At 36.5% G+C, this 22,906-nt stretch overlaps 1 protein-coding gene across 1 annotated transcript; it reads left to right on the forward strand.

The window, feature by feature from the left end:
• Positions 1–996: 996 nt before the first annotated feature.
• LOC116181129 (LIM homeobox transcription factor 1-beta) lies at positions 997–21,583 on the forward strand. The gene is made up of 4 exons (XM_031501406.1): positions 997–1,277; positions 12,088–12,286; positions 20,453–21,090; positions 21,138–21,583. Exons 1-4 carry the CDS (start codon positions 1,187–1,189, stop codon positions 21,368–21,370), a joined length of 1,161 nt encoding a protein of 386 aa, XP_031357266.1. The 5' UTR covers positions 997–1,186; the 3' UTR covers positions 21,371–21,583.
• The last annotated feature ends 1,323 nt before the right edge of the window (positions 21,584–22,906 follow it).

Consider the following 22,906-nt stretch of genomic DNA (forward strand, 5'->3'; position numbering starts at 1 on the left):
GTAAAGGTAAAGGTAAAATAGGTATTATCGTAAAGCTTTGCCTGCAACATCCATAGAACAGACTAGTTCCCAATTCGGAAAGTGTATTGTTCGTCTCTTTTTTTATGGAACATTATGGGCAGGAAACTCTAGAATTTGGCGAATCCTCTGTAAACGTTGGAAGAACTATGACATTAAATGCAGGTTGCTTGGGAGACAATGGAATTGGAGTCCTCTGAATAGTTCGCCGCTTCGGACAAGTTTTTGGATTAGTAATGGTACATGGTTTCGCTCGATTTATCTCAACTTGTTTCGTACCCTAATGATAAGTAGTTATGTCGATATCTTTAACGTCTAATTAATTAATGTAATGTATTTTGAAACATGGAAATGTACTACGGGAGTTCAAAGAGAGTTCGGCCATTTTAAACAAACTTGCCTCGAAAGGTGTCGATTGTAGAAATACCGAATGGCCAAAAGTTTGTCTGGAATGTAATTGCAGGTGTAATTCGCGGTCGGCAACCACGGACACTTGTATTTGGCCTAACTATTTACAGGATATAGTTGAATTATGCGTCGATAAATGCTTTACAAACACTTTTGTCCTTTTCGGTTTAAAAGCGCGCGAGAGGAGCCGACGAAAAAGGCGAAAGCGTGCGTAGAGCAGAAAATCTGAAAACCCTTTCCTTTGTTCGCCCATCGGCAGAAAACGGAAACTTAAATAATCCTTAAATTCGTTTTCATATATAAGTAGTAGGGGAAACTTGTATACAACGCACAGGATTGAACTATTGGAGCAAGACTGATATTAGGATCGGGAGCTTAATCTACCCCCTCAATCTATATATCGGAGCTTTCATTTTAAGCGCCGCCCGACCAATCGCGTGCGCCTGTAGGACGAACCCTCGTACTACTTTTCCCGCGTACGACGGGATTAGGAATGCTACAAGTTTCTGTGACATTCTGACCCTATCGATGGTAGGGCGGAACAACCCCAATATCTTGTGTCACCAACAATCTATACCGAACCGACAGTAGTACATCGAGCATTGCAATCACGAGATTTATTAAAAACAACAACAAACAAAAAAAAACAAAATTGGGCGCGCTAGTTTTGTGTGCTGTGAAATTGGTGCGTTTGATGAGTGTTTCGATGTGCGAAAAGGGAGGATTTGTGCAGTTACTTTGAGGATTATACCGAGCCGAAATGTTGGAGTTTTATCCGAATTTGAATTTGAACACTGCAATGTTGCAAGAGCATAGCTCTATGCAGGGTATGGAATGCGGCGGAAGAAGCGGTGAGTATATTAGCGTTATTGCTGACCCATCCGACGGAAGACTTTTCGAACAATTTTGAAGTTACAGGGTTTGCACGGTTATGTAAGCCATAAGCGAGCATATCATACCATGATGGCTTGGTGCAGCCCAATTCTGTGCTGCTATGGTTCAGGACATTATAGATGATAAGAATGTACACTTAGAGCTAGAGCACTCGAACTGTTCGAGTAACCGCTCCTGCAAAGAAATTTTTGGCATGACAAACTAAATGTATAAGGACTTTTGCGCGGAGTACCCATTCGTTTCTGACATCAATACTCTTTTGCGACCTGTCGAACGAATTCGAAACGCATTATCCTTCAGAAACCAGAGCCATTAACCAGCTTTATAGGCGACGAAAATCTTTTAGTCACGCAATTTATTTTTTAATGTGCCACTCTGACGTCCATCAGGAGAATACACTCCTTTTGAAAAATGCCAAAACGATGGATTGTTGTTTATTTTCGGGATATACCACTGTATGTCAATATCCGAAAGGGCTCGAAGTTCTCTCGAATTTCGTTTGATACCATCCAAAATTGCGACTCCAACATTTTCACGAAAAGAGCCAAATCTGACCATTGTGAAAAGAGCGGGCCATTTCCAGCAGACCAAATTTCCGAAGACGCCCGAAGTATAAATTGGCTTTACAATACAAATTATGTCAATATATTGTTACAGAATTAAAAATAATAATCAATAATAATAATTTAGAATACATAGGATCCGGTTGCACCGCTATTCAAGGGGTTGAAAAACTCACCCCCGTATATTATCTTGAGTACGGCACATAGTATCACGAGCAAATTTACGTGAGAGCTTGATAACAATTCCACAATTAATATTCAAGAAAAACATCCCCGTGCACGGCCGTCCCAGGGGTTGAAAAACTCACCCCCGTATATTATCTTGAGTACGGCACATAGTATCACGAGCAAATTTACGTGAGAGCTTGATAACAATTCCACAATTAATATTCAAGAAAAATATCCCCGTGCACGGCCGTCGAAGGGGTTGAAAAACTCACCCCCGTATATTATCAAGACTATATGCATACTTCTATTAATAATAATATAATAATATTATAATATATAATATAATAATATTATAATATATAATATAATAATATTATAATATTATAATATAATAATATAATATATTTACCCTGCTATTGTGCTAAGCACTTACATTGGTCAAACTAGGCAATTAAATGACAAACTTTTACATAATAAAAACAAACAAACAAGTAAATCAATAAATAACGTGTTAATAAACACTGCATTCCATCATCTATTCAATTTGTTTGTTTGTAACTAGCGTCAAATTTTGTGAAATTTAAAATTTATTTATAATCGCTAAATTGTATAAATAAAAGAAATATGTACATAGAAAAGGTTGCAATGTATTATATATGTAGAATTATGTTTAGCGCATTTTCCAACGAAGTTGGGTGCGCTATTGCAGCCACTTTCTCTGCCCGTCCGTCTGTCCGAGGCCTAAACTACTCCTACAGTTTTCAAGATATTAAGTTCGTTCTTCTTGCATTCTTTTTGAAATTTTAATCACAGGTGCTTCTGTTAAAGGAAAACAACTGATATTGCAAAAAATAGATGCGCACATGCGCAGTCAGTGCTAACTTCTTTATTTATCAAGATATTTCTTTGTAATTTTAACCATAGATTTTTCTAGTAAAGAAAAACATATCACAGGTAGTAAAAATCGAAAACTACAAATGTCATTAAGAAAAGCAAACATATCGCTAAAAATCAAATCTACGCATGCGCGAACTGCGCAACACCAACTTTTTTGTTTATGGAGATATTTTCTTGAAAATTTAACCATATATGCCTCTAGTAAAGAAAGAACCACAGCGCACATAGCTATGGCCTTTTGGGAATTTTAATAATAAATGTTTTCAGATGACAGAAGATCCACCTTGTAGTAGTTTGTAATAGAGAATTTCAGAAGTAGACGACGCTATAAACCGTTATGAGCATATCTTTGGGGTAATTACAAGTATTTTATCGAAACTATCAGAGAAAGAATTATAGAAAATATAGATAACGATCATAACATCATGAGGATACTTTAGACTAACATTATAAGTGGCCATCATTGTACCAAGTACCAAATTCGTTATCTTGCATTTATAAATTGTGGAATTATTAACATCCCCTCACGTAAATTTGGTAGTGATACTATGTGCTGTTCTTGTCTTCTCGAGATAATGTACGGGGGTGAGTTTTTCAACCCCTTGGACGGCCGTGCACGGGGATTTTTTTCTTGAAAATTAAATGTGTAATTGTTATCAAGCTTTCTCGTAAATTTGGTCGTGATTCTATGTGCCGTTCTCGAGATAATATACGGGGGTGAGTTTTTCAACCCCTTGGACGGCCGTGCACGGGGATGTTTTGCTTGAATATTAATTCTTGAATTGTTGTCAAGCTCTCACGTAAATTTGGTCGTGATTCTATGTGCCGTTCTCGAGATAATATACGGGGGTGAGTTTTTCAACCTCTTGAACGGCCGTGCACGGGGATGTTTTTCTTGAATATTAATTGTGGAATTGTTATCAAGCTCTGGTGTAAATTTGGTCGTGATACTATGTGCCGTTCTCGAGATAATACACGGGGGTGAGTTTTTCAACCCCTTGAATAGCGGTGCAACCGGATCATATGTATTCTAAATTATTATTATTGATTATTATTTTTAATTCTGTAACAATATATTGACATAATTTGTATTGTAAAGCCAATTTATACTTCGGGCGTCTTCGGAAATTTGGTCTGCTGGAAATTGCCCGCTCTTTTCACAACGGTCGTGAAGTTAGCTTTAAATGAAACGTCAAATAGTTCTTTCGTTTGCACTTCGATTGCACATTTAGGCACACTTCGATTTTTCGTTTGCACATTTCTCCGAGATATTGCAAAAAACAATGTGGGAGAGGGGGGGGGGGGCGACTTCTCGATTTTGGCCACTCAACATTAAATTAACTGAACGCTATATACTTCATTTGTTCGTATATATAGGCACACCTCGATTTTTCGTTTGCGCATTTCCCTAAAAAAAGATTCTGAAAAAATAAGAATTTGGGAGATACCTTTACGATTTTAGCCCTCTCACATTATTTTTATTAATATCGGTTTTTTATAACTATACCTACTCACAAAACGTCTCTATTTAAACGCTCCTTTTGTTACAATATTGCAAAGACGTATAATGAATTACCATCTCATTTAAAACATTTATCCGAAAGTCTTTTTTAAAAAACGCTTGCGCCTCGTACTCCTTGCACGACAGCATTAAGTTCCATCGTTAACATCATTATTGCTATAATTTTTTTTATTTTTTTAGGTTTTCATTTCTCCCCTGATAATGAATGGTTTTTATTATCGTATAATTTTTTTCTTGCTAAAGTTGTAGGTTTTTTGGATTCTTGGATTTTAGGTGAGTAATTAATATATATTTTCTTATAGGTTATCGATATATATTAATTACTCACCTAAAATCCAAGAATCCAAATAATATAAAGTAATTAACAATATGGAGACATACATCAATAAAAAATTCTAGGTTTCATGACGCAACATTGAAAAAAATATACAAAAAAAGTTGAAAAAGATTTTTTTTGGCAGTTTTGTGCTTACAACTCGAAAACTATGAACTTTTCGAAAATAATCTTCCTATTCAAAATGAAAGTACATAAAATTTCCTACAGATTCCACCATTTAGTTTTTTTCCTCGATGAACCGTTCGGGCTCAAGCGCCAGTTGAAAATTGGCGTATTTCGGCTGTATTCTTTTTTCGAGTTGTAAGCACAAAACTGCCAAAAAATATCTTTTTCAACTTTTTTTGTATTTTTGCGTCATGAAATTTTGTTAGCAAACCTCAGATTCGGATTCAGCACCCCAACAAGCATATAGAATCAAAGAAATCAAAACTACCCCTCAACTTTCCCATGAACCTAGCAGAGCAAGGTCAGCAGAACACAATCAAACATATTGCATAATTAGATGCTAATTAGGTGCTAATTAAGTGCCCTATTCCCGAATTAAATGCTCCTTTTTTTAAAATTATTATTACAGGTTTTGCCAGGTTCAAATGAACTCAGCAGAACACTACCTCTATAACCCAAAAAAATGAAAAGTGAACTCACTATAATTAGGTGCTAATTAGTTGCTAATTAAGTGCCCTATCCCAGAATTAAATGCTCCTTTTTTCTTAAATTATTACATGTTCTGCCAGGTTCATATGAACTCAACAGAGCACTACCTTAAAAACCCCAAAAAAAGTGAACTAACTATAATTAGGTGGTAATTAATAATCAATTCCCGAATTAAATTGAAATTGAAAATTGACTGGGAATTAAAAAGCTCTTTAAGCAAAATATACTAAAGATATTATTAAAAACTTAATTCTTGAATATTGTCTTAAGATAAAATGAAATCAAACATTAGTAACGAATTAAATTGTGTATGGGGCTCATTTGAAAGGGCTTGGTCCAAGGATCCCGTGCGTACCCAATTTTGTGGTTTTGCGCATGCGCAGTGTAAAAAATTTCGTTTAACGCATGTGCGATGCTAACTTTTATTTATGAAGATATTTAAATGAAACTATGACACTACGAATATAAGTAAAACTGACAACGTTGTAAAAATATTCTTTTGCGCATGCGCAATGCCAACTTTCTCGCTTACGAAAGCATTTAAATGAAATTTAGTATACCTACAAGCACTTGGAATATAAAAGTAAAACTATTACCGGATTCAAAATTTCTTTTTTGTACTCCGTGGACTAAATGAACGTGTTTTGTCAATCGTTTAAGGGTCTAAAGTGTCACTTTTTCTCTCAGACGGATTAAAATGCAATGAGGGACGAAAAGTGACAGTACACAACATCTTTTTGAATTTGGGAGGCAGTAATTTCCTCATAACGTTCAGTTTATATGAACCTGGCAGGACATGTCATAATTAAAAAAAAGGAGCATTTAATTCGGGAATAGGACACTTAATTAGCACCTAATTATAGTTAGTTCACTTTTCATTTTCTTGGGTTTTAATGGTAGTTTTCTGCTGAGTTCATATGAACCTGGCAGAACATGTAATCATTTTTAAAGAAAAAGAGCATTTAATTCGGGAATAGGGCACTTAATTAGCACCTAATTATGCAATATGTTTGATTGTGTTCTGCTGACCTTGCTATGCTAGGTTCGTGGACATCACAAATGGCCTGTATTAATTTCCGATATTCCGTTTATTATATTTCGTTAGTACTGGAAATATGTGAGGCGATCTCCATGGCAATACTTATTTTATTAATTTTGGCAAATTTATTTGTAAAAATGTAGCTTTTAATCTCACCTTGGGCGGCTGGCAGGCTGGTTGGCTGAGGGCAAATGCTGGCCAGTAGAAGAACGCTTGTAGAAAGGCGAGGACTGTACATGTACCTACCGGGGTCGTGTAATTAACAACTTTAGAGACGGTGCTACATGTGGTGCCGGCGACATCTGGGCGCCATTCCCGAGACTGGTGTGCTAATCTAGAGATTTTTCAGTTTTTTCCTTCTACAGTTTTGATCTGATTGTTTTCTAATTGATGTCGTTGGAGAAATCTTATAATTGCACACAACTCCGGCGTGGCGGAATTTTATTTTTATAGGAGCCCCGAGCTATGAGAAGTGCCCCAAAAATTGAGCACTATTTTGTGAAGGGTTTTTAGCGAAATCTACCAAAATGTGGATGTAATATAAGTATGCACTGAAAAAGGAAATGTGGTAGCCTCCGACAAGATCTAACTGATGGTGGAGTGAAAACTTCAATCGCGAATTTGGGGTGAACGGGGCGTCGGAAGTGCGTACCGACAAAGAGCATGTGGTAGTCTTGGACAAGTTCTTATTTATGGTGGTGACAAAACTGGCTAATTATTGATCTGCCACACAAAAATGTGCTGAAGTTCTTTCGATCTCACACGAGGACTTTGATAATTTTTAGCGCATTTTTTAAGAATTAAAAAAAAATGCTATTGTTTGCGTTTTGTCCGTCCGTCCGTCCGGATCCACTTCTACCGTTTTGAACTACTTCTAGGGGAATGATCCTAGAGTCCTGGAATTTTTTACAGTAGGTAGCCTATATCTTGAAGGTGTGCCAGACGGCCATCAAATTTCGCTGTCTAAAAGGCCCCCCCTCCACGAATTATTTCCACGCATGCCTCTAGTGGTGCTAAGTTAAACTTTAGGAAATGGAGGGGGGGGGTAAACACATGGTATTAATTCTTCATGGTATTCTAATGAAAAATCTCATCATCGAAATAAATTGGTTTGTACAAACTATAACTTTCCCGTACGACTCTTTTTCGAGATCAGTGAGCGACGGGGCCTTAGGGGAGGGAGAGGGGGGTTAAATTAATTTTATCTCTCATTGTATTGTAATTAAAAGTCTAAAAGAAAGGAACCGTTTTCTACCAACTACTGTCCTTCTTCCTGTCTACCAACCATTGCCCTCCTCCTCGACCTCTTATCATGATCGGGTATATTCCCTTATACCTCAAGAACGGATTGTCGGAAGAGGGTACTCACAAAGGGCGATTGATTGAGACGTCGGCGAGAAATATATCCAATGGTGAAAGGTACGTATGTAAAGGTAGCATACTTAATTTTTTGTGAAACTTTAGCCGCTATTCTAAAAGTGTGCGAAACAATGAACTAAATAATTAGCTCAATTAGAACTATTAAAAGTGTGTATGGAAAATTTGCACAGCAGCTAATATAACTATTAATCAATTATTAAGTAGCAGTAAAGAGTTCTTCAGAGCCCCTTTTCGAGATTCATAATTATGTCTGCCTATTCCTGTGTCCGTGTTTACAATACGGCACATAGATATAGTGTCCATTATTTGTGTAGTGTAGTATACAGGGTGTCAATTTTAAAATTTGCAGTCGGTCATATTGTCCAAACTAAAGAAAATATTGAAAATGCCGCAAAACCGTTTCCAGGGTTTCAAGGAGGAACCAGAATGACGTTATGAGTGACAACCCCCCCCCCCCTTAACCCCCCAGCCCCCCCTCAATGTCAACTTTAGTTTTTTTTGTTAATTATTAAATTTTTTTTAAATTATCTTAATGAATATTGACTTTATTGGTACCACTGGAAAGCATTTTTCAGTACCTTTCCAACGATGTGACACGGGGTTGCCATTAAGGAATTTTGTGCTATTTACTTCTACCAGAGTAGAACCAGGAGCCTTTTCCCCCACTCCTTCTTATTACCGGTTTAAGAAAGGTCCATTTAATAAATTCACACCTTCGGCCCCGTAAGGGAAGAAGTATACGGGGACTTATTTTGATTATTTCGTGAAATTTGGACTTTGATTTGATCAATTAATTTGTTTGGTGCAATTACGTAGTTACTTTGTGACCTCGCGCTCTGATTGGTCGATTATTTTGGCGGATTTAATGGAATGAATTTAATTATTTCTTTGAAACTAGACTTCATCCACTAATTAATTCTGGCAACCGGGCCAATTTGTGAGCGTGACCAAGCGATTCTCGTCTTTTATGGAACTTATCCGTGGATATATTCGCGTCCTTTCAATTATCGATTGATTGATTAAATTATTTTAATTAAATTTTAATCAACAGCGGTATGCGACATCAATTGCGCGTGTTTCAAAATGGCGTCGCCTGACGTCACAAAGTATCCATCTCACTTACACATTAATGCACTATCTTTGTCCCACTTACTATTAAAAGTTGGAAACACCGATTTAAAAAAATCTAAATACGGTGCGGTAGAATTAATTTCAAACAAACCAAAATTGAACGTTACGGAGGAAAAGTACATTTACGCCTAGGTACCTTAAGGTATTTACGACAAGCAAAGAGATCCCCTCTAAATTAAGCGTTTACCTCATATAGAATTCGGCAGCGCCATGGCAGGATCGACGGCTTTTTCAGCTCGAAGGCATGTCCTTGCGATAACCCTCGAAAATTAAACATCTTAAAAATACGGGACGGTGTCAAAATTCAAGTTTTTTTAAAGAGTGCACCTAACGGATGTAATCTGGACTTAATCGGAGGCGGTTATTTGTAACCCATTCAACCAACTACGATTAATTATACGTATCCAAATAGTCGGAATGAAATCTCCAAATTTGGCAGTCCAAATGGCGGGGTCTCCTATCACTTTGATGACTTTGCCGGTTTTAAATCTCGATTTTCGCATATCATTAGAAAACTAAAATCGATTGATGGGTAATTAACGGACCTACAATAAGTTTTCAATCGTATTAAGAAAATATTGATTCTCTCTGTTCTTGCCTGGCAAGAGAGCTTTCGGCGGCTGTGAAAACTATTGAAATATCCCTACAGGAACGGTTGCAAACGGCAATTTAATTAATCATGCACTAAATGTCGCTCTTTTTTTTTAAGAATCTACAAATGCAAAAGTGCACTTACATTATTTGACGGAAATGTTGGAAGGAAATTTGGGTGACGTACTCTGACGTACCCACTGGTGCGACATAATTGTGTGCTATTTATTACAGACCCCAAACAAATAAGGGTCCATGGGTACATCACCGCATCCTCCTCTCTGACCTATCGAAACAATGTTATATATTTTATGCTATTTATTGGATATTGCCAAGAGTTCCAAATTTTCTATGGCACACCGGAATAACCGGATGTGCTTAATTTTTTCTATAGAATGACATGACGGCACACTCTATCCAGATCACACAAAGGATTCGAATAAACACACAATTAATTGGTTAACAATGACAAACATGTATTCCGAAACACAATGAAACAAAACTAAAACAAAATCCATAAAAGAAAGAAAAGCTTACAAAGCTTATTTGAACATATTACCCCGCACACAGGCGGCCAACAAAATAAGAAATCTTAAAATTACAGATTTTTTTAAAATAATGTAAATAATCTGGTCGTACAAGGTTTGCAATATTCAGGTGCATTAAAAGAGAGAGAAAAACACTCGCTGGCAGCTTTAGAAAAAAAGGTTTTTGACAACACTGAACTTCATGACAAAATTGTTAAAATTGCCACATTTTCGGTGTCTGTTTGAACAGTAGAAACTTTTAACTTTTTCCGTAAACGAATAACAAGCATTAATCTTTTGTTCTGCACAGATTTATTATAATAAATGACGAACTGCGTCTTCTACAAAACAAATGGGCATGACTGCCCGTAATTGAGCGCTTTTCACTTCTACCATCAAATAAACTTCCTCCTCAGGAATCCCTAAACAACACCGCCAATCACAATTAGACTTAACGCCAGTTTCGAAAAAACGCGTCCCCACTTACGGCGAAAAAAACGCGCACTTATACCATCTTTTCGTTATCTATTAAAACACGAGCGTTAATTAAATTTGACAAGATGTGCCTTACTTCCAACATCAATAAATTACAAAAGCTTATAATTCAAACAAGAAAATAATATGCAATTACAAGCAATTCTAAAAGGAAAAATAGACACTGAGATAACAAATTCAAATAAAACGAACCAACTCTGTGCTTATTTCGCAAATAATCCATCAAATAACGTTTGCCTGACGTTCTTTGAACAAAAATATTTGTTGAATAATCTGCCGTTTTCAAAGTATAAGTATACGAAGTTTTGTAAAAAGAAAAGATATCGGATTTAAACTCATTTTTTCAAATGGAACGTCCTACATATTTTAATCTTAAGTTATCGAAAGAATTTAGTATATTAAGAAACAATTGTATAATCATGTCTCTTAAGAACGCGCAACGAGTTGCGTTGCCAATGCTTTAAAGACCAATTCTACCCGCGTTTCTTATAGTATTTTGTTTATTAGTATAATATAAAAATAAGGGAAATAAAACAAAGTTATATCCACTTTTTACTCGAATACGTATCGGTGGGTGGCTTCTTCGAAGTTCTATGGTCACTTGTTTATTAAAAATCGCCGTCTTTAGAAATAACCTGAATTTGATTAAAAAAATATTTTAGACCGTCCATTCAGTGGTTTGTTGCAGAAGCAGAATAAAAATCACTACCTGCAAAAACCAGTAAAGCCTATTTAACAGATACCTATGATATTTAAACCTGTCATCCATTGGCGCATGCTCAACAATGCTGATTTGAGATTTTTTAGATCAGCCCCAGATGACAGAGACGCAAGTAAATAGTAAGAGAAAATTAAAGTGTGGCATAAATAGAATTTTTTTTAGTTAATTGTCGAAACGTTCACCACTGAGAATGTTGACTGAAGAAAAACAACAGCATACATTACTTGATTACCTAAATAGCTAGTAATTCAGGATTCGCCGATTTTCTAAAAATAGAGACACTATCGATTATCGCGCTATCTCCTTTATACCAACGTAAACAAAGTTCTCATGTGCTTAAAAAGGTGTAATATTGAAATACCCCTCCATTCGGGAGCGGAGTATCACGCTCGAACGGTTACTCAATCGACCATCTTCATGCTTTTGCTCGTGGTTCCCTAATAGCTCATGCGATGCTCTCAAGTGCACCGCTAATCACGTTGTGTCGATTCATTATGCGAAACCAGAAAACGTTTTCGTTGTTCCCGAATCTCTTCTGGATGTCTTGCTTTCCGTTGACGGGGAGAAGACTTGATTCAGTCATTATCCTTTTTCCGGTGGAAATCTGACGTTAACAGAACGCTTCAGTCGTCGATATTTATTTTTACCCCGCGCCACCGCCCACCCTTCCCCCTGTCCCCCTTTGACGTAAGCCGACGCTCTGTTATATTAAAATAAAATGGAATGTTTTCATTTGTTGCAGATGCCAGCATAATAAAATGCGAAAAAACGTACGAAATGTGCGAGGGTTGCGGCCAGAAAATCCACGATCGCTACCTGATGCGAGTTGCAGACGCAAGCTGGCACGAACATTGTCTTTCCTGCTGCGTTTGCGGCGTTCTTCTCAACCATTCCTGTTACACGAGGAACACGAAGCTCTACTGTAAAGCGGATTATGATAGGTAAATAAGGAAACGTTTGCGACATTATTTTACTTCCATCCCCTCGATCACGTCCTTTTCCTGGATTTGTTGCAAAGAGCATTGCACAAAATTGCACCACGCTGTCACTGAAGGTAAAGAGTGTCCCGTTCATACTCATTCGAAATAGGAACAGAGAATTAACTCGTTTAATATAATAATAATAATAATTAACTACTCTATTTACATATTTATTAATTTGACCTTTATTAACTCGACATTCCGTTATAGAGTTCTGTAGTGCCTAACCCCTTGTTAACCGTTAACACATTTCGACAAAGGAAAGTATCGATTTCTATTACTTAAATATGGCAAAGATTTATTTTTTACCCTTAAATGCACAATAATGAATTGAACATACAAATGCAGGAAAAATGCACTATTTTACAGTAATAAAGACATCGGTGCATTCGCTTCGTTTACAATTTGCTTTTTTTTCCTCCTTTGGTTGGGTGATATTACTCCTACCATTGGTACCCTTGAATCTATTGCACGTGCCTCAGTATTTTCTTGGGACGTGCTCACTTTATGACACAAAAGCGGGTAGCCGACTTAATTAATTTATGACCACGCACTTTCACCTGGCTACCTACCTACATAAGGACGAAAGTTGCATGCAAAGGAGAGATAAGAAAAGTTAACGTCACGTAGCGGGAGGCGAACCAAAAATTTTTCAGGATAAGCAACACCCCATACATCGCAGTACGCAACCGTGCCGACAGCCGAAAGTGAGAGAGCAGCGTAATAATCAAGGAATATGGGGAGAGAAGCCAGGGAATCCACAAGAATTAAACACAACAAGGGAAAGGGATGGGAAAACATAGATAACAACGAAATTAAGTTAGCTTGCTAAACGCAGAAAACGCAAATGGAATACAGACAGGAGGAATGCAAATACAGGAAAGACATTCACGAGCCAATAGCACAGGAAATTTCAAAGAATTTTTAATAAAGAAAAGAGGGAGAGAAGAAGAGGAAGAAGCAAGGAAACAGTTAGAAGCCGAACTAGAACAATTACAAAAAAAAACAGCAAAATCTACCGATCACCGCCCACAACAAAGACAGAAGAGAAAGAAAAAACAAGAGAGACACCCGAAAACATGGAGGAAATTAACAACATGATAACCCTTAACAAGAGTATGATGGAAATGAGAAATCAGAAAAGAAATAACGGAAATAAGAGAAGAGTTTAAAAAGCAAATGCAGGAACTGAAGAGGCAAAATCAAGGGAAGGAAGAAAAATGGAACAAAGAAAAACGAGAACTAGAGGAGAGAATAGACAAAATAGAATGGAGACTGGAAAAAGAAGAAAGGATGAAGAAAAAAAATAACGTTATAATTAAAGGAGGAGGAGCAAATAATATTAAGGAAACCGACGCAATAAATTTCCTAAGAAATGAATTAAAAATAAATATTTCTAGTACAGAAGCCCGTACAATACAAAATGGAGAACGAAAAATAGGGATTCTAATAAAATGTAGAAATTGGGAGGAAAAAATGGAATAATGAGGAACAGACAAGCCCTAAGAGATAAAAAGGAATATATCGATAACGACCTGACGTTTACAGAAAGAGAAGTGCAAAAGAAGATCAGAGAAAGGATAGAGGAAGAAAAAGAAAAAGGCAATACAACAAAAATGGGATATATGAAGCTCATGATAAATGATACATGGTTCAAGTGGGACGAATGAGATGGTAATTTAACGAAAAAAACTAAACAAGCATACACAATCGAGGACGGGGGTGAAGATCACACAAACAATTAACAAAGGAACAACAGGTGACAACAAAAAACCAACAAAAAAAGGAAGAACAAAAGAAAATAGAAAACATGACAAAAAAAGGAAACATCAAAATTGGATTCTAGAACGTGGCGGGAATCAGCAACAAGGATGAAGAATTTTGGGAGTACGTGAAAACTTATGATGTAATCGGCATGGCAGTAGTATGGGTAGAAGAAAAATATTTGGAAAATTGAGAGAAAAAACTACCGAAATGGGAATATCAATACGCTAGAAGGGAAAATAAGAAAGGAAGAGCCTAAGGAGGAATATTAACAGGTGTAAGAAAAACGATAAAAACTGAAACAACGATGCGGAAACACGATAATGGAATACAAGATAGAAAAATGATACTAAAAGATGTACGATGGAGAGTTTTTACATTATACAATCACATGAATATGAAAAGGATAGTGGACGAACTGAACAACATAATAGAAGAATCGGAAGATGATGCTAAAATAATAGGAAGGGATCTAAACGCGCGGATAGGCAAGGAAGGATCATGGATCGCTGGCACAGAAGAAGACAACAAAAGAAAATCAAAAGATAACGTGACAAATATAGAAGGGAAAGAATTGATTAACTTCGTAGAAGAAAAAGGGTGGTACATCCTCAACGGAAACGTGAAAGCAGACGAAGAGGGAGAATATACATACATAGGAAGCAGAGGGCAGTCGGTAATAGACTATATTATTCTAAATGAAAAAGGGAAAGAACACTTAAAAAATTTTCAAGTAGGCCAAAGAATAGAATCCGATCACCAACCAATATCCACAACGATGAAAGGCAATGCTGACACACAATACAGAAGACAAACAAAAGATATTGCAAAAACGAGACAAATCTGGACAGAACAAACAATAGAAAAATACAAAAAACATCTAAAGCAGATAGAATTCAAAGAAACTGAATGTGATGCTGCACTAGAAGAAATCCAAAAGGCAATAACTAAAGCGGTGACAGAAAAAAACATAAATAAATAAACAACTAGACACCAGGAAGAAGCAAGTGGTGCGACACAGAATGTAAAGAGAAAAAACAAATTACAAAAAAAGCCCTAAATGGATTGGAAAACAGGAAAAGACACAGGCGAAGAGTACAGAACAAAGAAGAAAGAATATAACGATACATGCAAATGCAAAAAAGAAGGATTACAAAAAGAGGAAATTAGAGAAATACAAGGCACCAAAAACGAAAATGAAGTGTGGAAATTTATAAACAAAGGGAAGAAAAATAAAGAAGGAATACCGGACGACATTGGAGAAGAAGGGAAAAACTACTTTATACACAGTTTAAATAAGCTTCAGATGGGAAAAAACAAAAAGAAGAAGTGAAAAGGAGGATGAAGAAATAGGGGAAGAAGAAATGGAAGCAGAAATAGCAAAGATGAAAAAAAGAAAGCTCCTGGACCAGACCAAATAACAAATGAGAGAATACATGCGCCGGAAAACGTGAAACAGCAAATCAGAAAAATTATTAACAGGGTATGGAGAGGAGGAGGATTTCCGAAAAGTTGGAAAGAAGGAGAAATATGCCCAATATACAAAAAAGGAAACAAAGATGACATCAAAAACTATAGGGGAATCACACTCCTAAAACTCAACATACATACTTTACGCTAAAATACTAAAGAACCGCTTAAATAAAGAAGTAGACAAAGAAATACTAGATGAAACACAAATGGACTTTAGGAAGGGAAGGGGGACGATAGACAATATATACATAATAAATCATGCAGTACAACAAGAACTGGAAAAGAAAGGAGGTAAAGTCTACGCCCTATTCATAGATCTAAAAGCAGCATTCGATAATTTAGACACGAACGAATTATATAAGAGCTTGGGAAAAGAAAAATATCGACAGCAACACAATAGAAATCTATAGAGAAACAAAGAGTTAAAGTCAATAACAAACACACAGACTACTTTTGGACGGAAAATGGAGTCAGGCAAGGATGTCCGCTAAGTGCAACCCTTTTCAACATTAATGTGGCAGACCTGGAAGAAGCATTAAGGAAATGGCAAGCAGGAGGAATAAAAATTGGAGAACAAAAGCTATGGTGGTTAACATACGCGGATGACATGGTGCTCCTTGCAACAAAGCAATCAGAAATGAAGGAAATGATCACACAGTTGGAAAGGTACCCAAGAAGAAAGAAATGTTTATTATAATCACAGAAAAATCAAAAATAATGGTTTAAACAAAAAGAAGAAAGAAGAATAAGGACGAGACATCGTGGAAAATCGAAGGAAGAGAAATAGAAGAAGTTTCGGAATTTAAATACCTTGGGTACACACTAATGAAAAACGGAGGACCAAGTGCTCACATAAGACAAATAAAGAATAAATCAAATGGATTAATACCGCAGATATGGGACATAGTAAAAAGAAAATTAAAAACAACTATAGAATAAAGAAAATTATGGTCGACTACCTGATCAAAAGCACAGTGATGTACGGGGCAGAAATATGGGGGTGGAAGGAGATAGAGGACTTCGAGCGGATACAAAACAAATACATAAAATGGATCCTAGGATTGGCAAGAGATACCCCAACTTACATACTTCTGGAGGAAACCAAACAAGCTAAGTTGAGGATAGAAGCGGGATATAAAGCAGTTAAATACGAAGGATAGAAAAAGGAGAAAACGGGTTACTAAAAGAAACTCTCAAGGAGAGAAAGAAGACCAAAAAATCAAAGTGAACAGAAAAAAGAAGATATTTCCAAAGGAATGGGTATGCAGAAGATGAGGCGGAAAGATTAAAAGGAGAGAGGGAGTAAATATACCAATGATTATGAACGAGAGAGACAAAGACAACCAATTACAATACCAAATCAATCGAATAGAAAACAGTACCTACAATAGCACGTACAAAAAAATAAAAACATAACACTAGGCAAAATATCTACAGAAGAACAACAAATATATAATAGTGTATTGAAAGACAAGTGTTACAATGCGACCTATTGTAATACGACTATCTTGTGGCACGAGTGGCGACGCGAAGCGTAGCCACGAGTGTCCGCAAGATAGGAGTATTACAATAAAGCATTGTAACACGCGTTTTTCATACTATTTTTTCTATTTCGGTGCTTTAATTTAATTAAAAAAATCATTATCAGAAACTATAGGGAACATTAGAACTAACATGTTTTATGTTGGGAACACTTTTTATGCCGTTAAGTTTTAGGTTGGCAGCGTAGTAAGACTGACATTTTGAAGTTCAAACATGGAAGTACCCAACGGAGTACCTACTTGTACTAACTAGTAACTGCCAACTTAAGAGATGAGTTACCAAAAAAAAACGACTATAATCACTGTCTTTGTACAACTGTTTTTGGCCGAAAACAGTTGTACAAAATCATCATTGTGACACCGAAATAGAAAAAATCCATTGCAAGATTTAGATGCGGAAATGAAAACAGGACCGGGAAAAGATGGAAGCAAGAAAAGTGCAGACCAGAGCTGGGCAGTATTCGATTTTGTAAATACTTTTTAGTATTCAAATCCTTTAAAGATACTTTGTAATTAAATACTTTTATGGAAGCAGTATTTGTATTTGTAACTCAAATACTTTCACAAATATTTAGTATTCGAATACTTCGCAAAGTATTTGGATACTTTGAAGTATTTGAATACTATAAAACCCAAAAATCGACTACACCAAAATTTCTCGGGAAAACACTTTTTCTTATTAATTTTGGTGCGTAGAATCCAAAACAATTCGTACTTTTTCGATCAGACTTCTCAATCAAAAGTTACAGACTAGAAACCAATTTCGAAAGAAAATTCAAAGGGCTGTAACTTTTGGACTAGTAGCCCAATCTTGGAACTGTTTGAAATTATGGATTCTACAGGCCACATTCTATAAGAAAATTTTTTTTCCGGGTCGATCTCAGACAATTTTTTTCCGGCCTCAAAAAAAGGCAGTACTTTAAGTTATTCAAATATTTGAGAACAGAAATGTTTATGGAAAGTTTCCATTGTCACAAAATCAAATATAAAAATCCGATCAAAATATAAAATATAAAAATCATCAGCGTATCGTCTACTTTGGAACCGGTTGGACTATATGGTTCTGATGGAAAACGACCTGATGGGATAACACTTACAGCATATCCTAAAGGCCAATCCCTTGCATGGGACTGTGCATGCGTGGACACTTTATCCCAAACAAACATTAAAAGTACTTCAATAAGGGCCGGAGCTGCAGCAGAAGAGGCATGTCCAAAAAAACACAACAAATATCGAGATCTAAAGAAAGATTATATATTTATGGGACTTGCCTTCGAGACACTTGGACCATGGTGCAAGGAATCACGAGATTTTATGAATAAAATAGGCAAAAGCTTAATTGCGGAATCCGGCTACAAACGCGCTAAGCAATTTTTATTTTAAAGGATATCCTTGGCCATCCAACGTGGAAATAGTGCATGTATCCTGGGCACTCTCCCAACTGAAAAACAGTTCGACGAAATTTTTTTGTTATAAGTAGTTAATTATTGTTTTCTTCTTTGTTACACAATTTTAAATATTTCGTTTAAATAAAATTTTCGAAAAAAAAAATCCGATACAACTGAATACCGAACGATCCTAGGAACGATCCTGGAGTGAAACTTTTTGACTCGATAGTCTACGTAACTTAAAAACAATAGGTACATTTCTTATATCCTTAAGACCATGTGTACCAATTTTCAAAGCGATCGCACGTTTCTATACAAACTATCATGCACACGGACAAACGGATGGTCAAAAATTGATCTGTTCCAAAATCGCTAGGATTAATTTCAGAAAGCGTATTCTTAAGGATATAACTGGTATAAGAAAGGTCCTGGTAGGTACCTTCTATATAATAAAATAATAATAATACGCTTTTACTCCCCTTAAATTTGTATATAACAATAGAAATATAAAAAAAGCTAACTCCATACAAAGTATAACTTGATTTTTTAAGTAGTATTAAGACTTTTATCTAGAATACTATTTTAAATTTTTAATGTATTTGAGTGACAAGTATTCGAATACTTTTTATAGTATTCAAATACATTCTAAAGTATTTGAATACTTATTTTTAGCGCATTTTTGAAAAAAATACGCTATTATATTCGTTATTGCTGGCAGGCCGGCTGTCCGCGTGAGTTCTCCACAACTACAATAGCTAGAGAATTCAAATTTTCACTAAAAGCTTTCTGCTATAGTGTAGATGTGCAGGCACTAGTCTATTTTGAGTTAGATTACTTGTGAGATCGATAATTGAAGAAAACAGTTTCGATATGGGTTTCGGAGGTGCTATAATTTTACCGTTAGATAGCGCTACCAGTATAAAAACTTATTATTTACTTTGTGATTTGTTTTACAAAATGAAGACGTACCGTCAATTGAAATTAAATAAAATTAATTATTTAACGCAGCCAAAATTACTCCTGAGATCGATAATTTTAAACTTCGCTAATAAAATACTGACCTGCATTACCAAAAATGCGCTTTAATCATGCATTGCTGATTTACAACTTGTTTAAAGTATTTGAATACTTTTCAATGTATCTGTATCTAGTATTCGCTTGTGCTGGACGTAAAAGTATTTAGTATTCAAATACCTTTGAATTTTGTAAAGTATTTCTATTTAGTATTCAAATACTTTTTGAAAGTATTCTGCCCAGCTCTGGTGCAGACTATGTAAGGAAGAAACAGAGACGATAGAACACGCGTGATATACAGATGCAGCAAAACCAAGGCGAGCAAAACAGTAAAGGAAAATTCCAGGAAGATGGAAGAGGAATCGATTGGATGAGAAAAGAAGGAAGCGAAAAGAGAGGAATAAGAATAAACATTATGTAGCTATTTCTGATGTTAGTATCATATACATATATGTTATTGTACATACCTAAAGTCCCCAAAGCCGAAAGGCTAGGGTTAATAAATAATAATAATAATGTATGTGTCTAAAAGTAAATCAAAATTACGAAAAATTGTAGATATTAAACGTCATGAAAGCAAACACTTTTTAAAGCTTCATGTTGAACTATACCTAAACTTGGTAATAAAATGGCAATTCCTGCAGAAGTCGCCCAGAATTCGTTAATATATCACATTGTCACTTTGCGAAACATCTTGATTTTCATCTTTCACGATTATAAAGATTAAAAATGTAACTTCATGCGAGGACTAAAGGAATCCCCCTCGCATTCTCCACGATCTGAAATGAATGGAGCCAGCCGCAGTTTTTATTGAATTCGCTTCGCCGCCTTCCGACTTTTATAACGTAATGTAGTGTATTAAAATATGCGATATTGAAACGCGGGCGTTCCTACCTTTTTTTCCCGCATCACGTATACATCGCATTTCACCCGTCTGTCTGTTCCAGAATATTCGGTGTTAAATGTTCGCGTTGCGGGGACCGCATCCTTCCGCACGAGATGGTGATGCGAGCGCAGCAGCACGTCTTCCACCTGGCCTGCTTCGTTTGTGTCGTATGCTGTCAGCCGCTGCAGAAGGGCGAGCAGTTCGTCCTGAGGGCCGGCCAGCTGTTCTGCAGGCAGGACTTCGAGAAGGAGATGTACCTGATGCAGCAGGCGAGTTCGGGCGACGACGACATGCTGGAGGAAGGCAGACCTAGGGACGGCAGGCGAGGGCCGAAACGGCCGAGAACGATTTTGACATCGGCACAAAGGCGACAGTTTAAGGCTTCGTTCGAAGTGAGTCCGAAACCCTGTAGAAAAGTTAGGGAAGCGTTAGCGAAAGAGACTGGTCTTAGTGTTAGGGTCGTGCAGGTATGGTTTCAAAATCAAAGAGCGAAAATGAAAAAGATTCAGCGAAAGGCGAAACAGGAGGACGGAAAGTCGCCTAGTGATAAAGACAAGTCTGACAAAGATGAGAAGAGCATCAAGCAAGAATCGCCTTCCAGTGACCAAGGTCATTACTTAGGCCTGGGCAGCATGAGCGATTCGGCCTTTCCCACATCCAGTCAACCACTTAATCCGAATATCCCATACTCACCCGACGGTAAGCTTGGTCAAAGACTTATCCCTGAATAACACTAGATTTTCCAGATGCCTACCCCGCGCATTCGGGCGAGAGCTTCTGCAGTTCGGACATCTCACTGGACGGCAGTACAAATTTCGACCACCTGGACGAGGCGACATCCGACACGCTTTCACTTCAAAACATGGAACTTCCGACGTCTCACTCACGCTCCCACGAGCCCATGTCATCGGGCGCCATCACAAATCCAATCGACAAACTCTACCTCATGCAAAATTCCTATTTCAGCACCGAACAATAGACGAGTCGCGCTGCTCACGAACTAGTGGCTTGATTTCTTACGCAATTTTTATCTAGTCAGTAAACCATTTCCGAATTTAACATTATATTTGGCATATCTAGTTAATTTATTGGTTCGTGTCTTCTATTTGTAAATATATTCCTATAAATTGAATGTCAGAAGAAATTTTATAATAAATCTATATTTGTCATTGTAAATAGTATGTTATATATTGCTCCAAGTCGAATTACTCATTGTGATCATATATTTATGCCAAATATATTAACAATTAGTCATTGCCTAGATTTTATTATGTCTATTTTAAATAAATAACATTTATATTTTACTGTTTTTATCCCTTCGTACCAAATGAAAATTTCAGGTAAGTAAGTATTTAATTGTATTCTTATAAACTTAGTCAAGATTTTTGGACTTTTGTCCAGTTATTAGTTAATTTTTGTTACAAGGAACATTTGCATAGTTGTAAAAGTTCATCTCCGGTCCGCGATAAGAACTGTTATCGCTGCATACGCTAATTAAATATCAGAATAAGAACGTTTGATCGCCGTTAAGTAAACACAGATGTGGTTTGATTTTTCGAAAACGAAGGAATAAGGTGAAGAAAGGGGAGAGTTGTTAAATAGAAGAGAAAGTCGTTAAAGGAGGCTTTTTCGCTTGTTGCCCTATGCGTTTGTTTAATAGTGTGTCTTTTTGGCGGAAGACGTCAATAGTGTTTTTTTTACGTTAAAGCGCAGTCGTATTTGAGCGTATTTTTGTGCAAAAAAGTCAGTTTTATCATTTTTACCACCATACTTTCAAAATCAGAGCGTCACTTGCATTTACTGCCAAACGATTTAGACGATGCTCTTGACAACATGCCCCTAGCAGTAGTTCGGAACTGTTGAATACAACAGAATGGAGCACCTGCACATAATTCTATATACAGCCTTCGGGAATGATAGATTTTCATTAATTTATTTTTTTTGTTTTTTCTCTTAAATTGTTGTATCAATCATTGGGTTGTTATTAAACGTAGATAATAGAAACCATTAATTGTTTTAACTATATGGGTGACGTGACATCTTAGACCATATAGTACATGGACTGCTAATTGTAACTAAAATATGGTCAAGGACATCGCCTGGGTATGTGAATTTCAGGGTAAACGAGTCTGTCCGAAGTTGTCCGATTAGACACGATTTGAGACTGTCAACCTATAAATTAACAAACGTCAATTAATTAATCGCCTAGATATCCCAAAAAAAGCAGACTTATTCTGATTTGAGGACGTATAGTAAATAATGAAGAGTATTTAAAGCTTCCCGTACTACGCGGTTACTATAAAGCTGCTCTTTAAGCGATCCTAGTGGTGTTTACACGACTTTAGTTTACCCTGAGATTCACATACCCACGACTACAGTGCCCTCTATTCGTGACCATCCATTTTGTATTGAAAGCATAGGGCGAATAGCAGTCCATGTACTATATGGTCTAAGGGTCTAAGCTATATATGTATTTAAACAAAAATCTTTGTACAGGTCCGTAATAGGAATTTTC

The sequence above is a fragment of the Photinus pyralis genome, unplaced genomic scaffold (assembly GCF_008802855.1).
Source record: "Photinus pyralis isolate 1611_PpyrPB1 unplaced genomic scaffold, Ppyr1.3 Ppyr1.4_LG9, whole genome shotgun sequence".
Classification (NCBI taxonomy): Eukaryota; Metazoa; Arthropoda; class Insecta; order Coleoptera; family Lampyridae; genus Photinus; species Photinus pyralis.